The sequence below is a fragment of the Bombina bombina genome, chromosome 5 (assembly GCF_027579735.1).
Source record: "Bombina bombina isolate aBomBom1 chromosome 5, aBomBom1.pri, whole genome shotgun sequence".
Classification (NCBI taxonomy): Eukaryota; Metazoa; Chordata; class Amphibia; order Anura; family Bombinatoridae; genus Bombina; species Bombina bombina.
Genome location: NC_069503.1, coordinates 973057882 through 973076910, shown reverse-complemented (window position 1 = coordinate 973076910; position 19029 = coordinate 973057882). Strand labels below are relative to the sequence as shown.

At 40.5% G+C, this 19029-nt stretch overlaps 1 protein-coding gene across 1 annotated transcript in view; it reads left to right on the top strand.

The window, feature by feature from the left end:
- Window positions 1–19029, top strand: part of NBN (nibrin) — a gene marked incomplete in the record, with an annotated part of 346156 nt that overhangs the window by 261130 nt on the left and 65997 nt on the right. The window contains 1 exon segment of the mRNA XM_053715908.1: window positions 10789–11227. Coding sequence (XP_053571883.1) covers window positions 10789–11227 — 439 coding nt within the window.

Below are 19029 nucleotides of genomic sequence, written 5' to 3'. Positions count from 1 at the left end.
CATGTACTTTATGTTTTAATGCTAATGTGGAACCACCAATCCCTTTCTGTTCCTCATGTATTGAGAGAACTTTACATTACAGGGATAGACTTTTTCCTGAGCCAACATTGTCTAAGGCGGATGCTGTTCAGGAGTCTTCTGACAATGTTCAAGATATGCCGCAGCTTTCTCAAGCGTGCCCTGCACTTCCTCTATTACTCCTTCTGGAGTTACCTTGCAAGACATTGCTTCCCTAATGTCCTCAGCGGTATCAGATGCGTTGTCTGCTTTTCCTATGCTGCAGGGAAAGCGCAAAAGGAAATGTAAGCAATCAGTGAGTAAGGTTGCTGACACAGTAGTGGCTATTCTGAATGCCCCTTCCCAGAAATCTGAGGAGGAAGATACTTCGGTAGCATCTGAGGGTGAAATCTCAGACAGTGTAAATTCTTTGGCTGATACAGAAGTTGTTTCTTTCAGGTGTAAGCTTGAACACCTCAGTTTGTTACTTAAGGAGGTTTTAGCTACCCTGGACGACTCCGACACCACTGTCTTAGTCAATCCTAAGAAGCCTAGTAAGCTAAACAAGTATTTTGATATACCTTCCATGGTGGAGGTTTTTCCTGTACCAGATGGAGCGACAGAGATTATTGCTAGAGAATGGGAGAGACCGGGTATCCCTTTTTCTCCATTCCCTATATTTAAGTAGATGTTTCCTATTGCAGACTCTATCAGGGAGTCTTCTCAGACGGTACGCAAGGTGGAAGGGGCAATTTCCACGCTAGCTAAGAGGACTACTATTCCCATAGAAGATAGTTGTCCTATGGACAAGAAATTAGAGGGGTTACTCAAGAAAATGTATGTACACTAGGGTTTACAATGGCAACCTGCGGTGTGTATTGCTACCGTCACTAGTGCGGCAGCATACTGGTTTGATGGGTTGTCAGATTCTATTCGGACAGACACTCCCCTCGAAGAGATCCAGGATAGAATCAAGGCCCTTAAGTTGGCCAATTCTTTTATTACGGATGCCTTCCTACAAGTTATTAAACTAGGAGCAAAAATTTCTGGTTTTGCCGTATTGGCTCGCAGAGCCTTATGGTTGAAGTCCTGGTCTGCGGATGTGTCATCTTAAGTCTAAGCTTTTGGAGATCCCTTACAAGGGAAAGACCTTGTTTGGGCCGGGTCTGGCTGAGATAATTTCCGACATTACGTGAGGAAAAGGTAATTTCCTCTCTCAGGATAAGAGGAATAAGCAGAAGGGACGTCAGAGTAATTTACGTTCCTTTCGAAACTTCAAGGGTAAGCCTTCCTCTCCCTCTACAAAACAAGAACAGTCCAAGCCTTCCTGGAGGTCCAACCAGTCGTGGAACAAGGGAAAGCAAGCTAAGAAGCCCGCCAATGACTCAAAGTCAGCATGAAGGGTCTGCCCCTGATCCGGGACCGGATCTTGTGGGGGGCAAACTATCCTTCGCTCAGGCTGGGTTCGGGATGTTCAGGATCCCTGGGCGGTGGACATCGTGTCCCAGGGATACAAGCTAGAGTTCAAAACTGTTCCTCCCAGAGGCAGGTTTCTTTTCTCAAGATTATCTGTAGACCAGATAAAAAGAGAGGCGTTCTTACACTGTGTTCAAGATCTTTCCGACCTGGGAGTGATACTTCCTGTTCCGATGCAGGATCAGGGTCTGGGATTTTATCAAAAAATCTGTTTGTGGTTCCCAACAAAGAGGGAACCTTTAGGCCAATTTTAGATCTCAACAGTCTAAACAAATTCCTCAGAGTACCATCCTTCAAGATGGAAACTATTCGTTCCATTCTTCCCTTGGTTCAAGAGGGTCAATTTATGACAACGGTAGATTTAAAGGATGCGTACCTGCATGTTCCCATCCACAGGGACCATCACAAGTTTCTGAGGTTTGCATTTCTAGACAACACTTCCAGTTTGTGACTCTTCCATTTGGCCTTGCCACAGCTCCCAGAATTTTCTCAAAGGTTCTGGGATCCCTGTTGGCGGTGCTCCGATTGCAGGGCATTGCAGTGGCGCCTTATCTGGACAACATTCTGGTTCAGGCGCCATCCTTTCAACAAGCAAAATCCTACACGGAAATGTTATCCTTCCTGCGATCTCACGGATGGAAGGTGAATTTGGAGAAGAGTTCCTTAGTTCCAACTACAAGGGTACTTTTTTTGGGAACCTTAATAGATTCCTTATCAATGAAAATCTTTCTGACAGAAGTCAGGAAATCAAAGATTTTCGATTTCTTTCTAGCGCTTCAGTCCTCTCCTTGGCCATCAGTGGCTCAATGCATGGAGGTAATTGGTCTGATTGTAGCAGCCATGGACATCATTCCGTTTGACCGTTTCCACCTCAGGCCTCTGCAGTTATGCATGCTCAGGCAGTGGAACAGAGATTATGCGGATCTCTCTCCACGAGTACATCTGAAACAGGAGACAAGGGATACTCTTCTTTGGTGGTTGTCTCAGGAACAGACCCACCTGGGTGATTGTGACAACGGACGCCAGCCTACTGGGATGGGGAGCAGTCTGGGGCTCTCTAAAGGCTCAGGGGACATGGACTCGGTCGGAGTCTGTTTTACCCATAATCATTCTGGAGCTGAGAGCAATCTTCAATGCTCTTCTGGCCTGGCCTCAGTTAGCTTCGGCCCGGTTTATCAGGTTCCAGTTGGACAACATAACTTCAGTAGCTTACATCAACCATTAGGGTGGAACTCGGAGTTCCTTGGCCATGGCAGAGGAGGCCAAGATAATTCAGTGGGCGGAGTCCCAAAACTGCTGCCTGTCAGCGATCCACATCCTTAGAGAGAGTGGACAACTGGGAGGTGGATTTTCTGAGCAGACAGACCTTTCACCCGGGGGAGTGGTAACTCCATCCCAGAAGTATTTCCATCTTATTTCTCAAATGGGGACAGCCGGAGCTGGATCTCATGGCATCTCGGCAGAGACTACCATTGAGAAAGGACCTTCTACTTCAGGGGTCCTTCCTTCATCCATATCTAGTTTCTCTGAAGCTGACTGCTTGGAGAATAAACGCTTGATTTTATCTAAACGTGGATTTTCAGAGTTGGTCATTGAGACCATGATTCAGGCTCGTAAGCCTGTGACTAGAAAGATTTACCATAAGATATGGCGTAAATATCTGCATTGGTGTGAATCCAACGGCTACTCTTGGAGTAGAGTTCGGATTCCTAGAATTTTGTCTTTTCTTCAAGAGGGCTTGGAGAAGGGTTTATCGGCAAGCTCCCTAAAAGGTCAAATATCTGCCTTGTCTATTTTGTTACATAAATCGTTCTGTCAGGCCTTGGTCAGAATCAGGCCTGTGTTTAAGCCGGTTACTCCTCCCTGGAGTCTTAATCTAGTTCTGAAAGTTCTTCATTAGGCTCCGTTTGAGCCTATGCATTCCTTAGATATTAAGTTATTATCTTGGAAGGTTTTGTTTCTGGTTGCTATTTCATCTGCTCGTAGAGTTTAAGAGCTCTCGGCATTACAGTATGAGTCTCCTTACCTTATTTTTCATTCAGGTAAGGTAGTTTTGCATACTAAGTTAGGGTTTCTCCCTAAAGTGGTTTCAGATCAGAACATTAATCAGGAGATTGTTGTTCCTTCCTTGTGTCCTAACCCTTCTTCTCAGAAGGAGCGTCTGCTGCACAATCTAGATGTGGTGCGTGCATTTAAATTCTATTTAAGGGCGACTAAGGATTTTCTTCAGTCTTCTGCTCTGTTTGGAGTTTTCTCCTTTGGAAAACGTAAGGGGCAGAAATCTACGGCTACTTCTCTTTCTTTGTGGCTGAAGAGTATCATTCGCTTGGCCTATGAAACTGCTGGACAGCAGCCTCCTGAGAGAGTTACGGCTCATTCTACAAGGGCTGTTTCCTCTTCCTGGGCATTCAAAAATGAAGCTTCTGTGGAACAGATTTGCAAGGCTGCAACTTAATCCTCTCTTCACACATTTTCTAAATTCTATCAATTTGATACTTTTGCTTCGGCTGAGGCTTCTTTTGGGAGAAAGGTTCTTCAAGCAGTGGTGCCTTCCGTTAGGTTCCCTGTCTTGTCCCTCCCTTATTATCTGTGTCCTCTAGCTTGGGTATTGATTCCCAATAGTAATTAGATGATCCGTGGACTCACCGTGTCATTAGAAAGAAAACAACATTTATGCTTACCTGATAAATTTGTTTATTTCTTGACACAGTGAGTCCACGGCTCGCCCTGTTTTCTTAAGGGCAGGGTTTTTTGTTATAAACTTCAGACACCTCTGCACCTTGTTGCTTCCTTTCTCTCCTTTGCTTTGGTCGAATGACTGGGGTTTGAGGGAAGGGAGGTGATATTTAACAGCTTTGCTGTGGTGCTGTTTGCCGCCTCCTGCTGGGCAGGAGTGATATTCCCGATAGTAATTAGATGATTCGTTGACTCACCATGTCAAGAAAGAAATACATTTATCAGGTAAGCATAAATGTTTTCTTACCTATAACATTGAGAGTCCACAACGTCATTCCAATTACTAGTGGGATATTCACTCCTGGCCAGCAGGAGGAGGCAAAAAGCACCCAAGCAGAGCTGCTAAGTGTTACTTCCCTTACCCCTAACCCCCAGTCATTCTCTTTGCCTCTGTCAATGGAGGACATGCGAAGTTGGTGTCTGAAGATATTTATTCCTTTTATGGGTATTTTTCCCTGCAAGGAAGGATTGGGGTTTATCTGTGTCCACGTTAATCTCTTGAGTAAGGGTAGTGGTGACTTTTAGCAGTTAGAAGGCGGTGAGGTTGTCTTTGCCTTGCTTCTAACATTGTTGCTACCCCTGTTATAGAAAGCCAGAGTTGGTTACTCTGTTCTTTCTTTTTCTACAGGTCTCTGATAGGAGTATGTGTCCTTTCACACCTTGTAAGCTGTCTTCCTGCCCAACAGCTGGATATGCAGGTAAATGCTTTTGTCTTCTAGGTATTGAAGACTTGCACAATCAGTAGTTTATCTCTGCATTATTATAAATTTGGGACTTATTCAATCCTTGGTCAAGGATTTATTTGGGCAATGTGCAGGCACTATAAATATGTAAGGGAGACTAAGGGGTTAATTCTTCCCCTATTTGTTATGGGAGGTTTCCTCTGGCTGAAAGGTTTCCTTATTCATTATTGAAAAGCTAAGGACAACGGGTTTTTAAACCTTTTTTATTTCTTATGGGCTGCTTGTATTGCTAGATCGTATCCGTTATTCACTGCAGAGTTTTACAATTGCGCGCTTTTAGTTGTTGCGCATTTTCTTGTGCTGCCGCTCACATGACTGCTCGCTCTTCCGTTTGGATGCTTAGCGGAGCGGTGTCATTCTCAGTGAGTTCTCTTCTGTGGCGGCTGTGGAGACCTTGTTGGAGCTCTTCATTTGTTTGTTTCAGCTACTAGTGGTTACGGTAGGGCACCTTAGTCTGACTGAGGTGTAGAGGTGTATTTTTTTGTGTTTTCTTTTTTTGTTCATTCAGTGAGCGGAAGCTCACACTTGTCTCCTATCTGCCATCCACATTCCAGGAGTGGACAACTGGGAGACGGATTTTCTAAGCAGATAAACCTTTCATCCCGCGTAGTGGGCTCTCCATCAGGAGGTGTTCACCAGGATAACCCTCAGGTGGGGGGTTCCAGAGTTGGATCTGATGGCGTCTCCTCAGAACGCCAAGCTTCCAAGGTACGGTTCAAGGTCAAGAGATGCTCAGGCCGCCCTGATAGATGCTCTGGCGGTTCCTTGGGATTTCAGTTTAGCATGTTTCCTCCTTTTGCTCTCCTTCCACGAGTCATTGCTTGTGTCAAGCGGACCTGATGAAGATGTCATCTCTTCCACCTTGGAGGGTACCTCTGAGGGAAGGACCTTCTACCTCAGGGTCCTTTCCTCCATCCAAATCTAGTTTCTCTGAAGCTGACTGCTTGGAGATTGAACGCTTAGTGTTGGCTAAGCGTGGATTTTCTGAGTCAGTCATTGATACCAAGGCCTCTATTTTTCAAGCCGTCAACCGCAAATACACTGGAATTCCGCAGCGTATTTGTGGCGAGGCTGATTCGCCATAGTTATCAAGCCCTACAGACCGGCAAAAGTAGAATTTAGTGCCGTAACATACAATCCACCGGACTCAGTCCGACACAGATCGATTCTTACGCCACTCCAGATGTTCCAAACGCAAGTTCTGCACAATCTGACTACTTTTGGTAGTTATCAAAGAAGAACCAGGTACGCTCACCACTATTCCGGCCCAGCGTACCTGGTTTTCAATCCGCCGCCCTGGAGGCGGCGGATCCCATAGGAATCAATGGGATATCCCATTGATTCCTATGGGAAGTGTCTGCACCTAACACCCTATCATGTACCCCGAGTCTAAACACCCCTAATCTGCCCCCCCTACACCGCCGCCACCCACATTTTATGTATTAACCCCTAAACCGCCGCTCCCGGACCCCGCCACAACTAAATAAAATGTTTAACCCCTAAACCACCAATCCCGGACCCCGCCGCAACTAAATAAAATGTTTAACCCCTAAACCGCCGTTCCCGGACCCCGCCGCCCCCTACATTAAAGTTATTAATCCCTATCCTGCCCCCCTACAACGCCCCCTACATTAAAGTTATTAACCCCTATCCTGCCCGACCTACACCGCCGCCCCCTACATTAAAGTTATTAACCCCTATCCTGCCCCCCCTTCACCGCCACCACTATATTAAAGTTATTAACCCCTAAACCTAAGTCTAACCCTAACACCCCCTAACTTAAATATTATTCAAATTAATCTAAATAAAATTACTATTATTAACTAAATTATTCCTATATAAAACTAAATACTTACCTATAAAATAAACCAGAAGATAGCTACAATATAACTATTAATTACATTGTAGCTATTTTAGGATTTATTTTTATTTTACAGGCAACTTTGTATTTATTTTAACTAGGTACAATAGTTATTAAATAGTTATTAACTATTTAATAGCTACCTTGTTAAAATAAATTCAAATTTACCTGTAAAATAAATCCTAACCTGTTACAATTACACCTAACACTATACTACAATTAAGTAAATTAAATACAATTACCTACAATTAAATAAAATTAACTAAAATTAACTAAAGTACAAAAAAAAACACTAAATTACAGAAAATTTTTTATAAGAATTTTAAACTAATTACACCTAATCTAAGCCCCCTAATAAAATAAAAAATCCCCCCAAAATAATAAAATTCCCTATACTAATTAACAAATAGCCCTTAAAAGGGCCTTTTGCGGGGCATTGCCACAAAATACAACCCCCCAACATTAAAACCCACCACCCACACAACCAACCCTACTCTAAAACCCACCCAATCCCCCCTTAATAAAACCTAACACTAACCCCCTGAAGAGCACCCTACCTTGAGACGTCTTCACCCAGCCGGGCACAAGTGGTCCTCCAGAGGGGCAGAAGTCTTCATCCTATCCGGGCAGAAGAGGACATCCAGACCGGCAGAAGGCTTCATCCTATCTAGGCAGAAGAGGACATCCAGACCGGCAGAAGGCTTCATCCAGGCGGCATCTTCTATATTCTTCCATCCGACGAGGAGCGGCTCCATCTTGAAGACGTCAGACGTGGAGCATCCATCGATCCCGACAACTAAACGACGAATGACGGTTCCTTTAAATGACGTCATCCAAGATGGCGTCCCTTGAATTCCGGTCAGCCAATAGAATGCAAGGTCAATCCTATTGGCTGATTTGATCAGCCAATCGGATTAAACTTCAATCCGATTGGCTGTTTGTTTTTTTTTACAGGTAAAAGAGCTGATTACTTTGGGGCAATGCCCCGCAAAAGGCCCTTTTAAGGGCTATTTGTAATTTAGTATAGGGTAGGGAATTTTTATTATTTTGGGGGGATTTTTTATTTTATTAGGGGGCTTAGATTAGGTGTAATTAGTTTAAAATTCTTGTAATTTTTTTTTATTTTCTGTAATTTAGTGGGGGGTTTTGTACTTTAGTTAATTTTAGTTAATTGTAATTAGTTTTATTTAATTGTAGTTAATTTATGTAATTAATTTAATGATAGTGTAGTGTTAGGTGTAATTGTAACTTAGGTTAGGTTTTATTTTACAGGTAATTTTGTCTTTTTAGCTAGGTAGTTATTAAATAGTTAATAACTATTGTACCTAGTTAAAATAAATACAAAGTTGCCTGTAAAATAAAAATAAATCCTAAAATAGCTACAATGTAATTATTAATTATATTGTAGCTATCTTAGGGTTTATTTTATAGGTAAGTATTTAGTTTTAAATAGGAATTATTTAGTTAATAATAGGAATATTTATTTAGATTTATTTTAATTATATTTAAGTTAGGGGGTGTTAGGGTTAGACTTAGTTTTAGGGGTTAATTACTTTATTATAGTGGCGGCGGTGTAGTGGGGGCAGGCTAGGGGTTATAACGTATAATGTAGGTGGCGGTGGGCTCCGGGAGCGGCGGTTTAGGGGGTTAAAAATGTATTTCGTTGCGGCGGGGTCCGGGATCGGCAGGATAGGGTTAATAACTATGTAGGGGGCGGCAGATTAGGGGTTACAATGTATAATGTAGGTGGCGGCAGGGGTTAATATATTTATTATAGTTGCGGCGGGCTCCGGGAGTGGCGGTTTAGTGGTTAATATATTTATTATAGTTGCGGCGGGGTCCGGGATAGGCGGTTTAAGGGTTAATAACTTTATTTAGGTGCGGGGGGCTCCGGGAGCGGTGGTATAGGGGTAAAACAGTATAGTATAGTGTGGGTGCTTAGTGAGAGGCTAGCAAGAAAGCTGCGAATAAGCCGATGAGCAGCGAGATCGATGACTGTTAGTTAACAGTCCGCTGCTCATCGCACCGTACTTGGTGCGCGGCTTTTTGACAGCTTTCTTGATAAATTTGGCGAACGTTTTCAGGTCCGCGGCGATCTTAGGCGAGCGTATTGGGACCGTCGAATGCAGGTAAGTAGACAGCTTGATAAATAGAGGCCCATGCTTCAGGCTCGCAGACCAGTTACTCGTAAAATTTACCATGAGGTATGGCGCAAATATCTATATTGGTGTAATTCAAAGGGCTTCTCTTGGGGTAGGGTCAGGATTCCTAGAATTTTGTCTTTTCTCCAATCTTTTTGTCAGGCCCTGGTCCGAATCAGGCCTGTGTTTAAACTTGTTGCTCCTCCTTGGAGCTTGAACCTTGTACTTAAAGTTTTGCATCAGGCTCCGTTTGAGCCAATGCATTCTGTAGATATTAAGTTGTTATCTTGGAAAGTTTTGTTCCTTATTGCTATTTCCTCTGCTCGCAGAGTTTCTGAACTCTTGGCTCTGCAGTGTGTTTCCTCTTACCTTATTTTACATGCGGATAAGGTGGTCCTTCATACTAAATTGGGGTTTCTCCCTATGGTGGTTTTGGACCGAAACATTAATCAGGAAATTGTCATTCCTTCTTTTTGTCCTAATCCTCCTCATAAGGAACATCTTTTGCGTAACTTAGATGTTGTGTGTGCTCTAAAATTTTACCTACAGGCTACTAAGGAATTTCGTCAGTCTTCTGCCCTGTTTGTTTGTTTGTTTGTTTGTTTCTCAGGAAAGCGTAAGGGTCAGAAGGCCAATTCTACTTCTCTTTCCCTCTGGTTGAGAAGTATGATTCGTTTTGCTTATGAGACTGCTGGTCAGCAGCGTCCGAAGAGAATTACGGCTCATTCCACTAGGGCTGTCTCTTCTTCTTGGGCTTTCAAAAATGAAGCTTCTGTGGAACAGATTTGCAAGGGGACAACATGGTCCCAAATTGTACAAATTTTATACTTTTTTCAAATTCTACAAATTTTATACTTTTGCCTCGGCCGAGGCCTCTTTTGGGAGAAAGGTTCTTCAAGTGGTAGTGCCTTCTGTTTAGGTCTGCCTGTCTTGTTCTCCCTTCCCGTTCATTGTGTCCTCTAGCTTGGGTATTGGTCCCCATTAGTAATTAGAATGACGTTGTGGACTCTCCATGTCATTGGAAAGAAAACAAAATTTATGCTTACCTGATCAATTTCTGGAGAGTCCACGACCCCACCCTTAGATAAGACAGTATTTTTTGTTAAACCTCAGGCACCTCTACACCTTTGTTATCTTCTTTTTGCATTTCCCTTCAGCTGAATGACTGGGGGTTATGGGTAAGGGAAGTGACACTTAACAGCTCTGCTGGGGTGCTCTTTGCCTCCTTATGCTGGCCAGGAGTGAATATTTCACTAGTATTTGGAATGACGTTGTCCGGAAAGAACGAAATTTATCAGGAAACATACATTTTGTTATTACCCATTCCTCAGTATTGCATAACCAACACAGTTATATTAATATACCTTTTACCTGTGTGATTACCTTGTATTCAACCCTGTGCAGACTGCCCCCTTATTTCAGTTCTTTTGACAGCCTTGCATTGTAGCCAATTAGTGCCCTCTCATAAGTAACTCCAGGGGTGTTAGCACAATGTTATCTATATGGCACACATGAAGTAACGCCCTCTTGCTGTGAAAAAACTGTCAAATTCATTCAGATGAGAGGCGGCCTTCGAGGGCATAGAAATTAGCCTACCTAGGTTTAGCTTTAAACAAAGCATACCAAGAGAGCAAAAAAAAATTTGATGATAAAAGTAAATTGGAAAGTTGTTACACGACCTATTTAAACACTGTTCTAGATTTAATAATCTCTACATGAGCACAGGTAAGACGATCATGTTAATTTGACTTGATTAGTTAATGTGTACTCTAATAGAGGTATTCTTGTGCATTTAGAAATCCATATTAAATCACATTTTTGGTTTTAACTTAAGGGGCCGAGATGAGGAGGAAAACAAATTTTCATCTACAAAGACGGCAAGAAAAGAAAATGTGTCTAATTTGTGTTCTGAACAAACGCAGCCAGTGATGGCTTCTCAAGCAAAAGGCAAAACTAGCCAAATTTGTCATGCTTCTAATACAGGGCAGCAGTCAGCTCTGTATAGTGAACAAGAAATGCTTTCAGATGATCAGCCTCTTGGTAACAAGGTGACAGCTAATTCAGTAGAATCAATAACAAAAAAAAGAAAAGAGATTGAAGAAGATTTAGTGGAAGAGTCTGATGTGGAAAGTGAAGAAGAGAAAAATATTAAAATGGAGGAGAGTAGCCTAAATAGCAATTTGAGTAATGTAAAAAGAAGAAGATTGGTTTCAGAAAAAGATGCAGATGAAAATTTCAACACATCACCTGAAAAGGAAGCAAAAAACACAATAGTAAGTAAATGCCAGACTGCTCTAAATTGTTGGTTTTGTCTTCAGTTAATTGTTCTGTTACACACAAACTGATCATATAAAATAACATCACAAAAATTGTATTGACGTATTTTATTAATACAAACATTTACCAAGCTACATGCTGGATATAAATGTGAAAAAATACTTGTATAAAGTAAATAAGGAACTCTCTGTATTCTTTTGTGGTACAATAGGTGTTTTTATGCATTTTTATTTGCTTTTGTTATGGGTTAGGTTATACAATTTTTTTTTATTTGATATCACCCCCACCCCTTACTCTAATAACAATTGTTGCTTTAAAGGGACACTGAACCCAAATGTTTTCTTTCGTGATTCATATAGAGTATGAAATTTTAAGCAACTTTCTAATTTACTCCTATTATCAAATTTTCTTTATTCTCTTGGTATCTTTATTTGAAATGCAAGAATGTAAGTTTAGATGCCGGCCAATTTTTGGTGAACAACCTGGGTTGTCCTTGCTGATTGGTGGATAAATTCATCCACCAATCAAAAAGTGCTGTCCAGAGTACTGAACCAAGAAAAAAAGCTTAGATGCCTTCTTTTTCAAATAAAGATAGAAAGAGAATGTGGAAAAATTGATAATAGGAGTAAATTAGAAAGTTGCTTAAACTTGCATGTTCTATCTGAATCATGAAAGAAAAATTTGGGTTCAGTATCCCTTTAACCCCTTAACGACCGAGGACGTGCAGGGTACGTCCTCAAAAAAAAGGCAGTTAACGCCTGAGAACGTACCCTGCACGTCCTCGGTGTGGAAAGCAGCTGGAAGCGATCCTGTTTGCTTCCAGCTGCTTTCCGGTTATTGCAGTGATGCCTCGATATGGAGGCATCCTGCAATAACCTTTTGAAGCCATCCGATGCAGAGAGAGCCACTCTGTGGCCCTCTCTGCACCGGAGATCGGTGGCTTCCTTCGTTGGTGGGTGGGAGCATTACCGGGAGGTGGGTGGCGGCCATCGATGGCCCTGGAGATGTGGAGGGGGGTGGGATCGTGGGCGGGGATGCCCGGGGGCGCGCGCGCGTGCACGGGGGGGGCGGGCGCGTGCACGGGGAGGGAGCGGGTGGGAACCGCTACACTACAGAAAAAGGTGCAATCAGTTTAAAATAAGTGAAAAAAAAAAAACGATCAATGAGGTGGTTGGGGTTTGTGGTGGTGGGGGGGGGGGGGTTTGGGGAAGCTACACTACAGGAAAAAAAAAACTAAGAAAAAAAAGCACTTTTTTGTGTAAGCTGGGTACTGGCAGACAGCTGCCAGTACCCAAGATGGCCCCAATAAGGCAGATTGGGAAGGTTACAGAGCTGTTTTGGGGGGGATCAGGGAGGTTGGAGGCTAAGGGGGGTCCTATACAGCAGAATAATTATTATTTTTTTTTAAAAAAAAAACCTAAACCCCCCAAAAAGCTTTTATTTTAGTACTGGCAGACTTTCTGCCAGTACTTAAGATAGCGGGGACAATTGTGGGGTGGGGGAGGGAAGGGAGCTGTTTGGGAGGGATCAGGGGGTCTGATGTGTCAGGTGGGAGGCTGATCTCTACACTAAAGCTAAAATTAACCCTGCAAGCTCCCTACAAACTTCCTAATTAACCCCTTCACTGCTAGCCATAATACACGTGTGATGCGCAGCAGCATTTTGCGGCCTTCTAATTACCAGAAAGCAACGCCAAAGTCATATATATCTGCTATTTCTGAACAAAGGGGATCCCAGAGAAGCATTTACAACCATTTGTGCCATAATTGCACAAGCTGTTTGTAAATGATTTCAGTGAGAAACCTAAAATTGTGAAAAATTTAACGTTTTTTTTTTATTTGATCGCATTTGGCGGTGAAATGGTGGCATGAAATATACCAAAATGGGCCTAGATCATTACTTTGGGTTGTCTACTACACTACACTAAAGCTAAAATTAACCATACAAGCTCCCTACAAGCTCCCTAATTAACCCCTGCACTGCTGGGCATAATACACGTGTGGTGCGCAGCGGCATTTAGCGGCCTTCTAATTACCAAAAAGCAATGCCAAAGCCATATATGTCTGCTATTTCTGAACAAAGGGGATCCCAGAGAAGCATTTACAACCATTTGTGCCATAATTGCACAAGCTGTTTGTAAATAACTTCAGTGAGAAACCGAAAGTTTGTGAAAAAATTTGTGAAAAAGTGAACGATATTTTTTATTTGATCGCATTTGGCGGTGAAATGGTGGCATGAAATATACCAAAATTGGCCTAGATTAATACTTTGGGATGTCTTCTAAAAAAAAATATATACATGTCAATTGATATTCAGGGATTCCTGAAAGATATTAGTGTTCCAATGTAACTAGCGCTAATTTTGAAAAAAAGTAGTTTGGAAATAGCAAAATGCTACTTGTATTTATGGCCCTATAGCTTTCAAAAAAAGCAAAGAACATGTAAATATTAGGTATTTCTAAACTCAGGACAAAATTTAGAAACTATTTAGCATGTTTTTTTTTTGGTGGTTGTAGATGTGTAACAGATTTTGGGGGTCAAAGTTAAAAAAAGTGTGTTTTTTTCCATTTTTTCCTCATATTTTATAATTTTTTTTATAGTAAATTATAAGATATGATGAAAATAATGGTATTTTTAGAAAGTTAATTTAATGGCGAGAAAAACGGTATATAATATGTGTGGGTACAGTAAATGAGTAAGAGGGAAATTACAGCTAAACACAAACACCGCAAAAATGTAAAAATAGCCTTGGTCCCAAACGGACAGAAAATGGAAAAGTGCTGTGGTCATTAAGGGGTTAATGTTGAATGTCACCTTCCTGTGTTTTACAATATTCTTCTTCCTCTCTCTGCTGACTAAGTTGCTTAGTATTTGTTTGGTTGTCAGACTGCATCAGACTCTAATATGCACAAAAATAAAATCTCTAAAGTTGTTCGCTAATTGAAAGATTTGTTTCCAGAGGTACTTTGCAAAGCTTCCAAATCAGCGCAATTTATTGCAAAAATGTGGCTGTATGGTTGCTTCTAAATCTACATACTGGCTTTGATTGGAAACATCAATGTTACTAATGTTTTGTTTTTTTTGTTGTTGTTTTTATTTATATATATATATATATTTTTGTATTATCATTTTTTTTTATAGTATCCTTCCTTTTTGACCTCTGCAAAAAGTATTTGTCTTTAATAGAAATTTAAACTAAAAAATAGAATTATTTTAAATTAAAATATAATTGTCTTCTACTAAAATGGTTCCATAAGTTTTATTAAATAAGAAATAATTTTAGGCTATAAATCATTCTGTGCCCCTGTCCTCTAATCTGATCTCTGCCACTTCAGCCACGAAAAAAAAGTTGTTTGTGAATCACTGCTGGTTTGCCTCTTTATAATTTTAATGATTTACATTAAAGTTTAAGGCATTTTTCTTTTTGGTGTGTAGTAAACCTCTGTCCTCAAATTCACCTGTATGCGCCTTAAAGGGACAGTCTACACCGAAATAGTTATTGCTTACAAACATAAATAACGCCTTTACTACACATTCAGACAAATGTGACACACGGAAGGATGTTTTTATCAGATTTGGCCACGTTGTATATTGGCATTTTATTTGAGAGTATTAAATAATCTTTTAAATCACCATACCTAAGCTTTTTTAGCGCTCCTCACATCACATTTGTCTATTTCACTTTGAGATCTGGTTGGGAGATCTTGTTTTAAGAGGAGTTTGTATGCTTTATCTTTGGCACTGTGTATTTTTCTAAGTGTTCACTTAAAGGGACAATGAACCCAAATTTGTTCTTTCATGATTCAGACAGAGCATGCAATTTTAAGTAACTTTCTAATTTACTCCTATTATCAATTTTTGTTTTAAAAATTCCAATTTACTTCTATTTTAAAATCTGCTTTATTACCAAGTTATACTTTGGGGAAGAGATATCTATGTAGGTGTCGGAAATACTACATGGCAGGAAATAGCGCAAATCCCTTCATCCAGGGGAATGTTCTCTCCATCTGGATATCTTCAACCAGATTGTAGGTCTTTGGAGTCTACCAGAGGAGAGGCCTGATAACTTCTTTTTTTGAACAACAAACTTCCTAGATACTTTGCAAGATCCAGGGATCTTCATGCGGAATTGATAGATGCTCTAGAAGCTCATTGGTCATTTCATCTTGCTTTTGTATTTCATACGACTGTTTTGCTACTCAAAGCCCCTGCTATCATCAAGATTTCGAGTCTCTCAACTTGAAGGCTTGGAGATGAAAAGCCTAATTTTAAAACTGAGAGACTTTTCTAGTTTGGTAATTGGAACCTTAATTCAGGCCAAAGCCTGTTACAAGAATAAACTATCACACGATTTAGGGGGAAAAGAATTCCTGGTGTGAAAACAGGGCTTTAGCTGGCATTCATTTAGAATTCCCAGAATTCTTAATTTTTTTATAGGAGGGTTTAAGGGGTACATTTTCTGCACTTTCACAAGAAAATTTCAAAACTTCCTGATATTTAGAACTTTGCCCAGGATAAGATCCTATTTCTCCCCCTTGGAACCTTACTTTGGGTTCTAAGAATTTGTAGGTCTCTCCTTTTGTGCCTTCTGCTAGAAGAGTTTCTAAATTTCAACAAAAAGGTTACTATATAATTTAAATTCACCTTACAAGCTACAAAGGATTTTAAGCAATTTGTTTATTTTTTTCCTCAGGTCCATGCAAAGGCCTGTTACTTTAGCTTCTTGACTTAAGCTATCGATTTACAAGGCTTCTTGGAAGTGTAGTGACTCTGTATATGTGTGTATACAAATTAAAGTGACATTAAATACATTGAGATTTTACTAAAAAATGTTTAATAGTGTGTAATAAAAAAAGAACAACTTTTCAATATACTTTCATTCATTATTTTGTCCCCTTTTCCTGTAATATAAATTGTGAGCTTTCCAATCCATATTATAAGTGGAAGTACAGACTCCAGACTTAACACTGCTATATTCCATACTGGAAACAGAAGAACAGAAAGAGCGCAACCACGACTCAAGGTAAAATGTTTAATATATTTACTATGAGCATATAATAAGTTGCACTTACAAGAAGATTTAAATAAAAATGCCTTTGGAACAACACACAGTCAGTTAATTCCGGTTTCTGAACAGCTGATCCTGCTTTCACCTCCGTACACCTTTTGCGTGTGAAGTCCGTCAACAGCAATATCGAGGTAAGTCTTTTTATCCCTTGAAGTAGCATTGATGTCTGTAGCTTTGTCCCATCTAAGTGTTTCGTCCGACTTCTGCAGACTTTGTCAAGACTCTGGACTGTGTGTTGTTCCAAAGGCATTTTTATTGAAATCTTCTTGTAAGTGCAACTTATTATATGCTCATAGTAAAGATATTAAACATTTTACCTTGAGTCGTGATTGCGCTCTTTCTGTTCTTCTGTTTCCAGTGTTTTCGTTGGCTGAACACTCCTTAGTGTTCAGTGAATTGGAAAGTAGCACCACGAACTAAAGACAACAGGAGAGACTTTGTATCCAGCAGAAACAAAGGGTTTCTTTCAATAAAGGATTTACCATACTCCCTGAGTCACAAAGGCGAATTACGGTCAGTACAAAATTGGGGCAAATCCCCTCTAATAACACGTATATCTGATAGAGGTGTGATATATTTATTTATATATAATAAGTTTTATTTTATACTCAAGGCTATTAAATTTTCAATTTCTGTATTAAGACAATATTTTTTGACAGAATCTGCGTTTAGAATAGTGAGCATTGTAATTGAAAGAGTGTCTTAAACATTGCACACTATTTAAGGCTATCATAGTAATTTTCGGTTAGCGCAATTTGTTTTTGGTTGCTATATTCCATATAGTAATTTGTTTAAGACTCTACTGACTGATTTGTCTGAATGATAGTGTAACTATGGCTCTCACTTTAATACCCCTTTAAATGAAAATTTGTCATTTTTGGGTACTTTGTAATTCAGACATCTTTGAGGTATATTAAAAAAGGGACAATAAACCCCCAATTTTTTCATTCATGTTTTGGATACAATACACAATTTTAAACAACTTTCCAATTTATTTCTATCATCAAATTTGCCCCATTCTCTTGTTATCCTTTGCCGAAGGAACAGCATTGCACTACTAGCAGCTAGCTGAACACATCTAGTTGGCCAATCAGAAGAGACAAATGTGTGCAGGCACCAATCATCAGCTAGCTCCCACTAGTGTGGGATATGTGCATATTCTTTTTTATCAAGGGATACCAAGTGAACAAATCACATTTGAAAATAGAAGTGAATTTAATAGTGTCTTAAAATTACATTTCTCCTACATTGGTGTATCCGGTCCACGGCTTCATCCTTACTTGTGGGATATTCTCAATCCCTACAGGAAGTGGCAAAGAGAGCACACAGCAGAGCTGTCCATATAGCTCCCCTCAGGCTCCGCCCCCCCAGTCATTCTCTTTGCCGCTCTAACTAGTAGCATCTCCACGGGGATGGTAAAGAGTATGTGGTGTTAGTTGTAGTTTTTTATATCTTCTATCAAGAGTTTGTTATTTTAAAATAGTGCCGGCTTGTACTATTTACTCTGCAGCAGAAAGTGATGAAGATTTCTGCTGAGAGGAGTATGATTTTAGCACCAGTAACTAAAATCCATTGCTGTTCCCACGCAGGACTGTTGAAACCAGAGAACTTCAGTTGGGGGGAACAGTTTGCAGGCTTATCTGCTTCAGGTATGATCAGCATTTTTCTAACAAGACCAGGTAATGCTAGAAGACTGTCAGAAATCCCCTCTGGGATAGGTAAGCCATTTTTCTTAGACTCTGTATAAAATTATGGCTTATATTAAGGGCTCTATGCTGGTTGACACTATTATGGGCTAAATCGATTGCTTTTTAGCATGTTTGAAGTATAAATAAGGTGTTTTTTTCAGACTTTGAAACACTTATGGGGTTTAATATTGCGCCTGGCAGTTACTTAGACACCTAATCTAGTCAGAAAGGCCCCTCCACTCTGGAATGTAGAGGGAGGAGGCCTCATTTTCGCGCCTCAATTGCGCAGTTGTTTTCACTAGGCAGTTCATGGAGCTTCACGTGGAGAGTCCAGAGGCTTCAGAAAGGACTTCAGAGAGGCTTATTTCTTTCTTAAATAATCCCTAAGGAAGGTAAAGGCCACAGTAGAGACTGTGGCATGGGACTGTAGTGTTTTTAACCGGTTAACTGCTGTTATTAGCTCCGGTTTGGGCATTAAGGGGTTAATTGGTTTGAAAATTTGTGTGCAATCTTCTCAAAGCATTAAGACACTGTGGTGAAAATTTCATTAAAATCGGATGTTTATTTGATGGTTTTCTGATGTTTCAGTAATAAAGTGTGCACTTTTATTATTTAAAGAGACAGTAACGTTTTTGTCAAAAATAATTTTTATTGCATTGTGTCAAAAAATTTTATTGCATTGTGTCAAAAATAATTTCTCCAACATTGGTGTGTCCGGTCCACGGCGTCATCCATTACTTGTGGGATATTCTCCTCCCCCACAGGGAAAGGCAAGGAGAGCACACAGCAAGAGCTGTCCATATAGTCCCTCCCAGGCTCCGCCCCCCCAGTCATTCTCCTTGCCGCTCTGAACAAGTAGCATCTCCTCGGGGATGGTGAGGAGTTTGTGGTGTTTAGTTGTAGTTTTTTATTCTTCTATCAAGAGTTTGTTATTTTAAAATAGTGCTGGTATGTACTATTTACTCTGAAACAGAAAGAGATGAAGATTTCTGTTTAAAAGAGGATTATGATTTTAGCAGACAGTAACTAAAATCAGTTGCTGT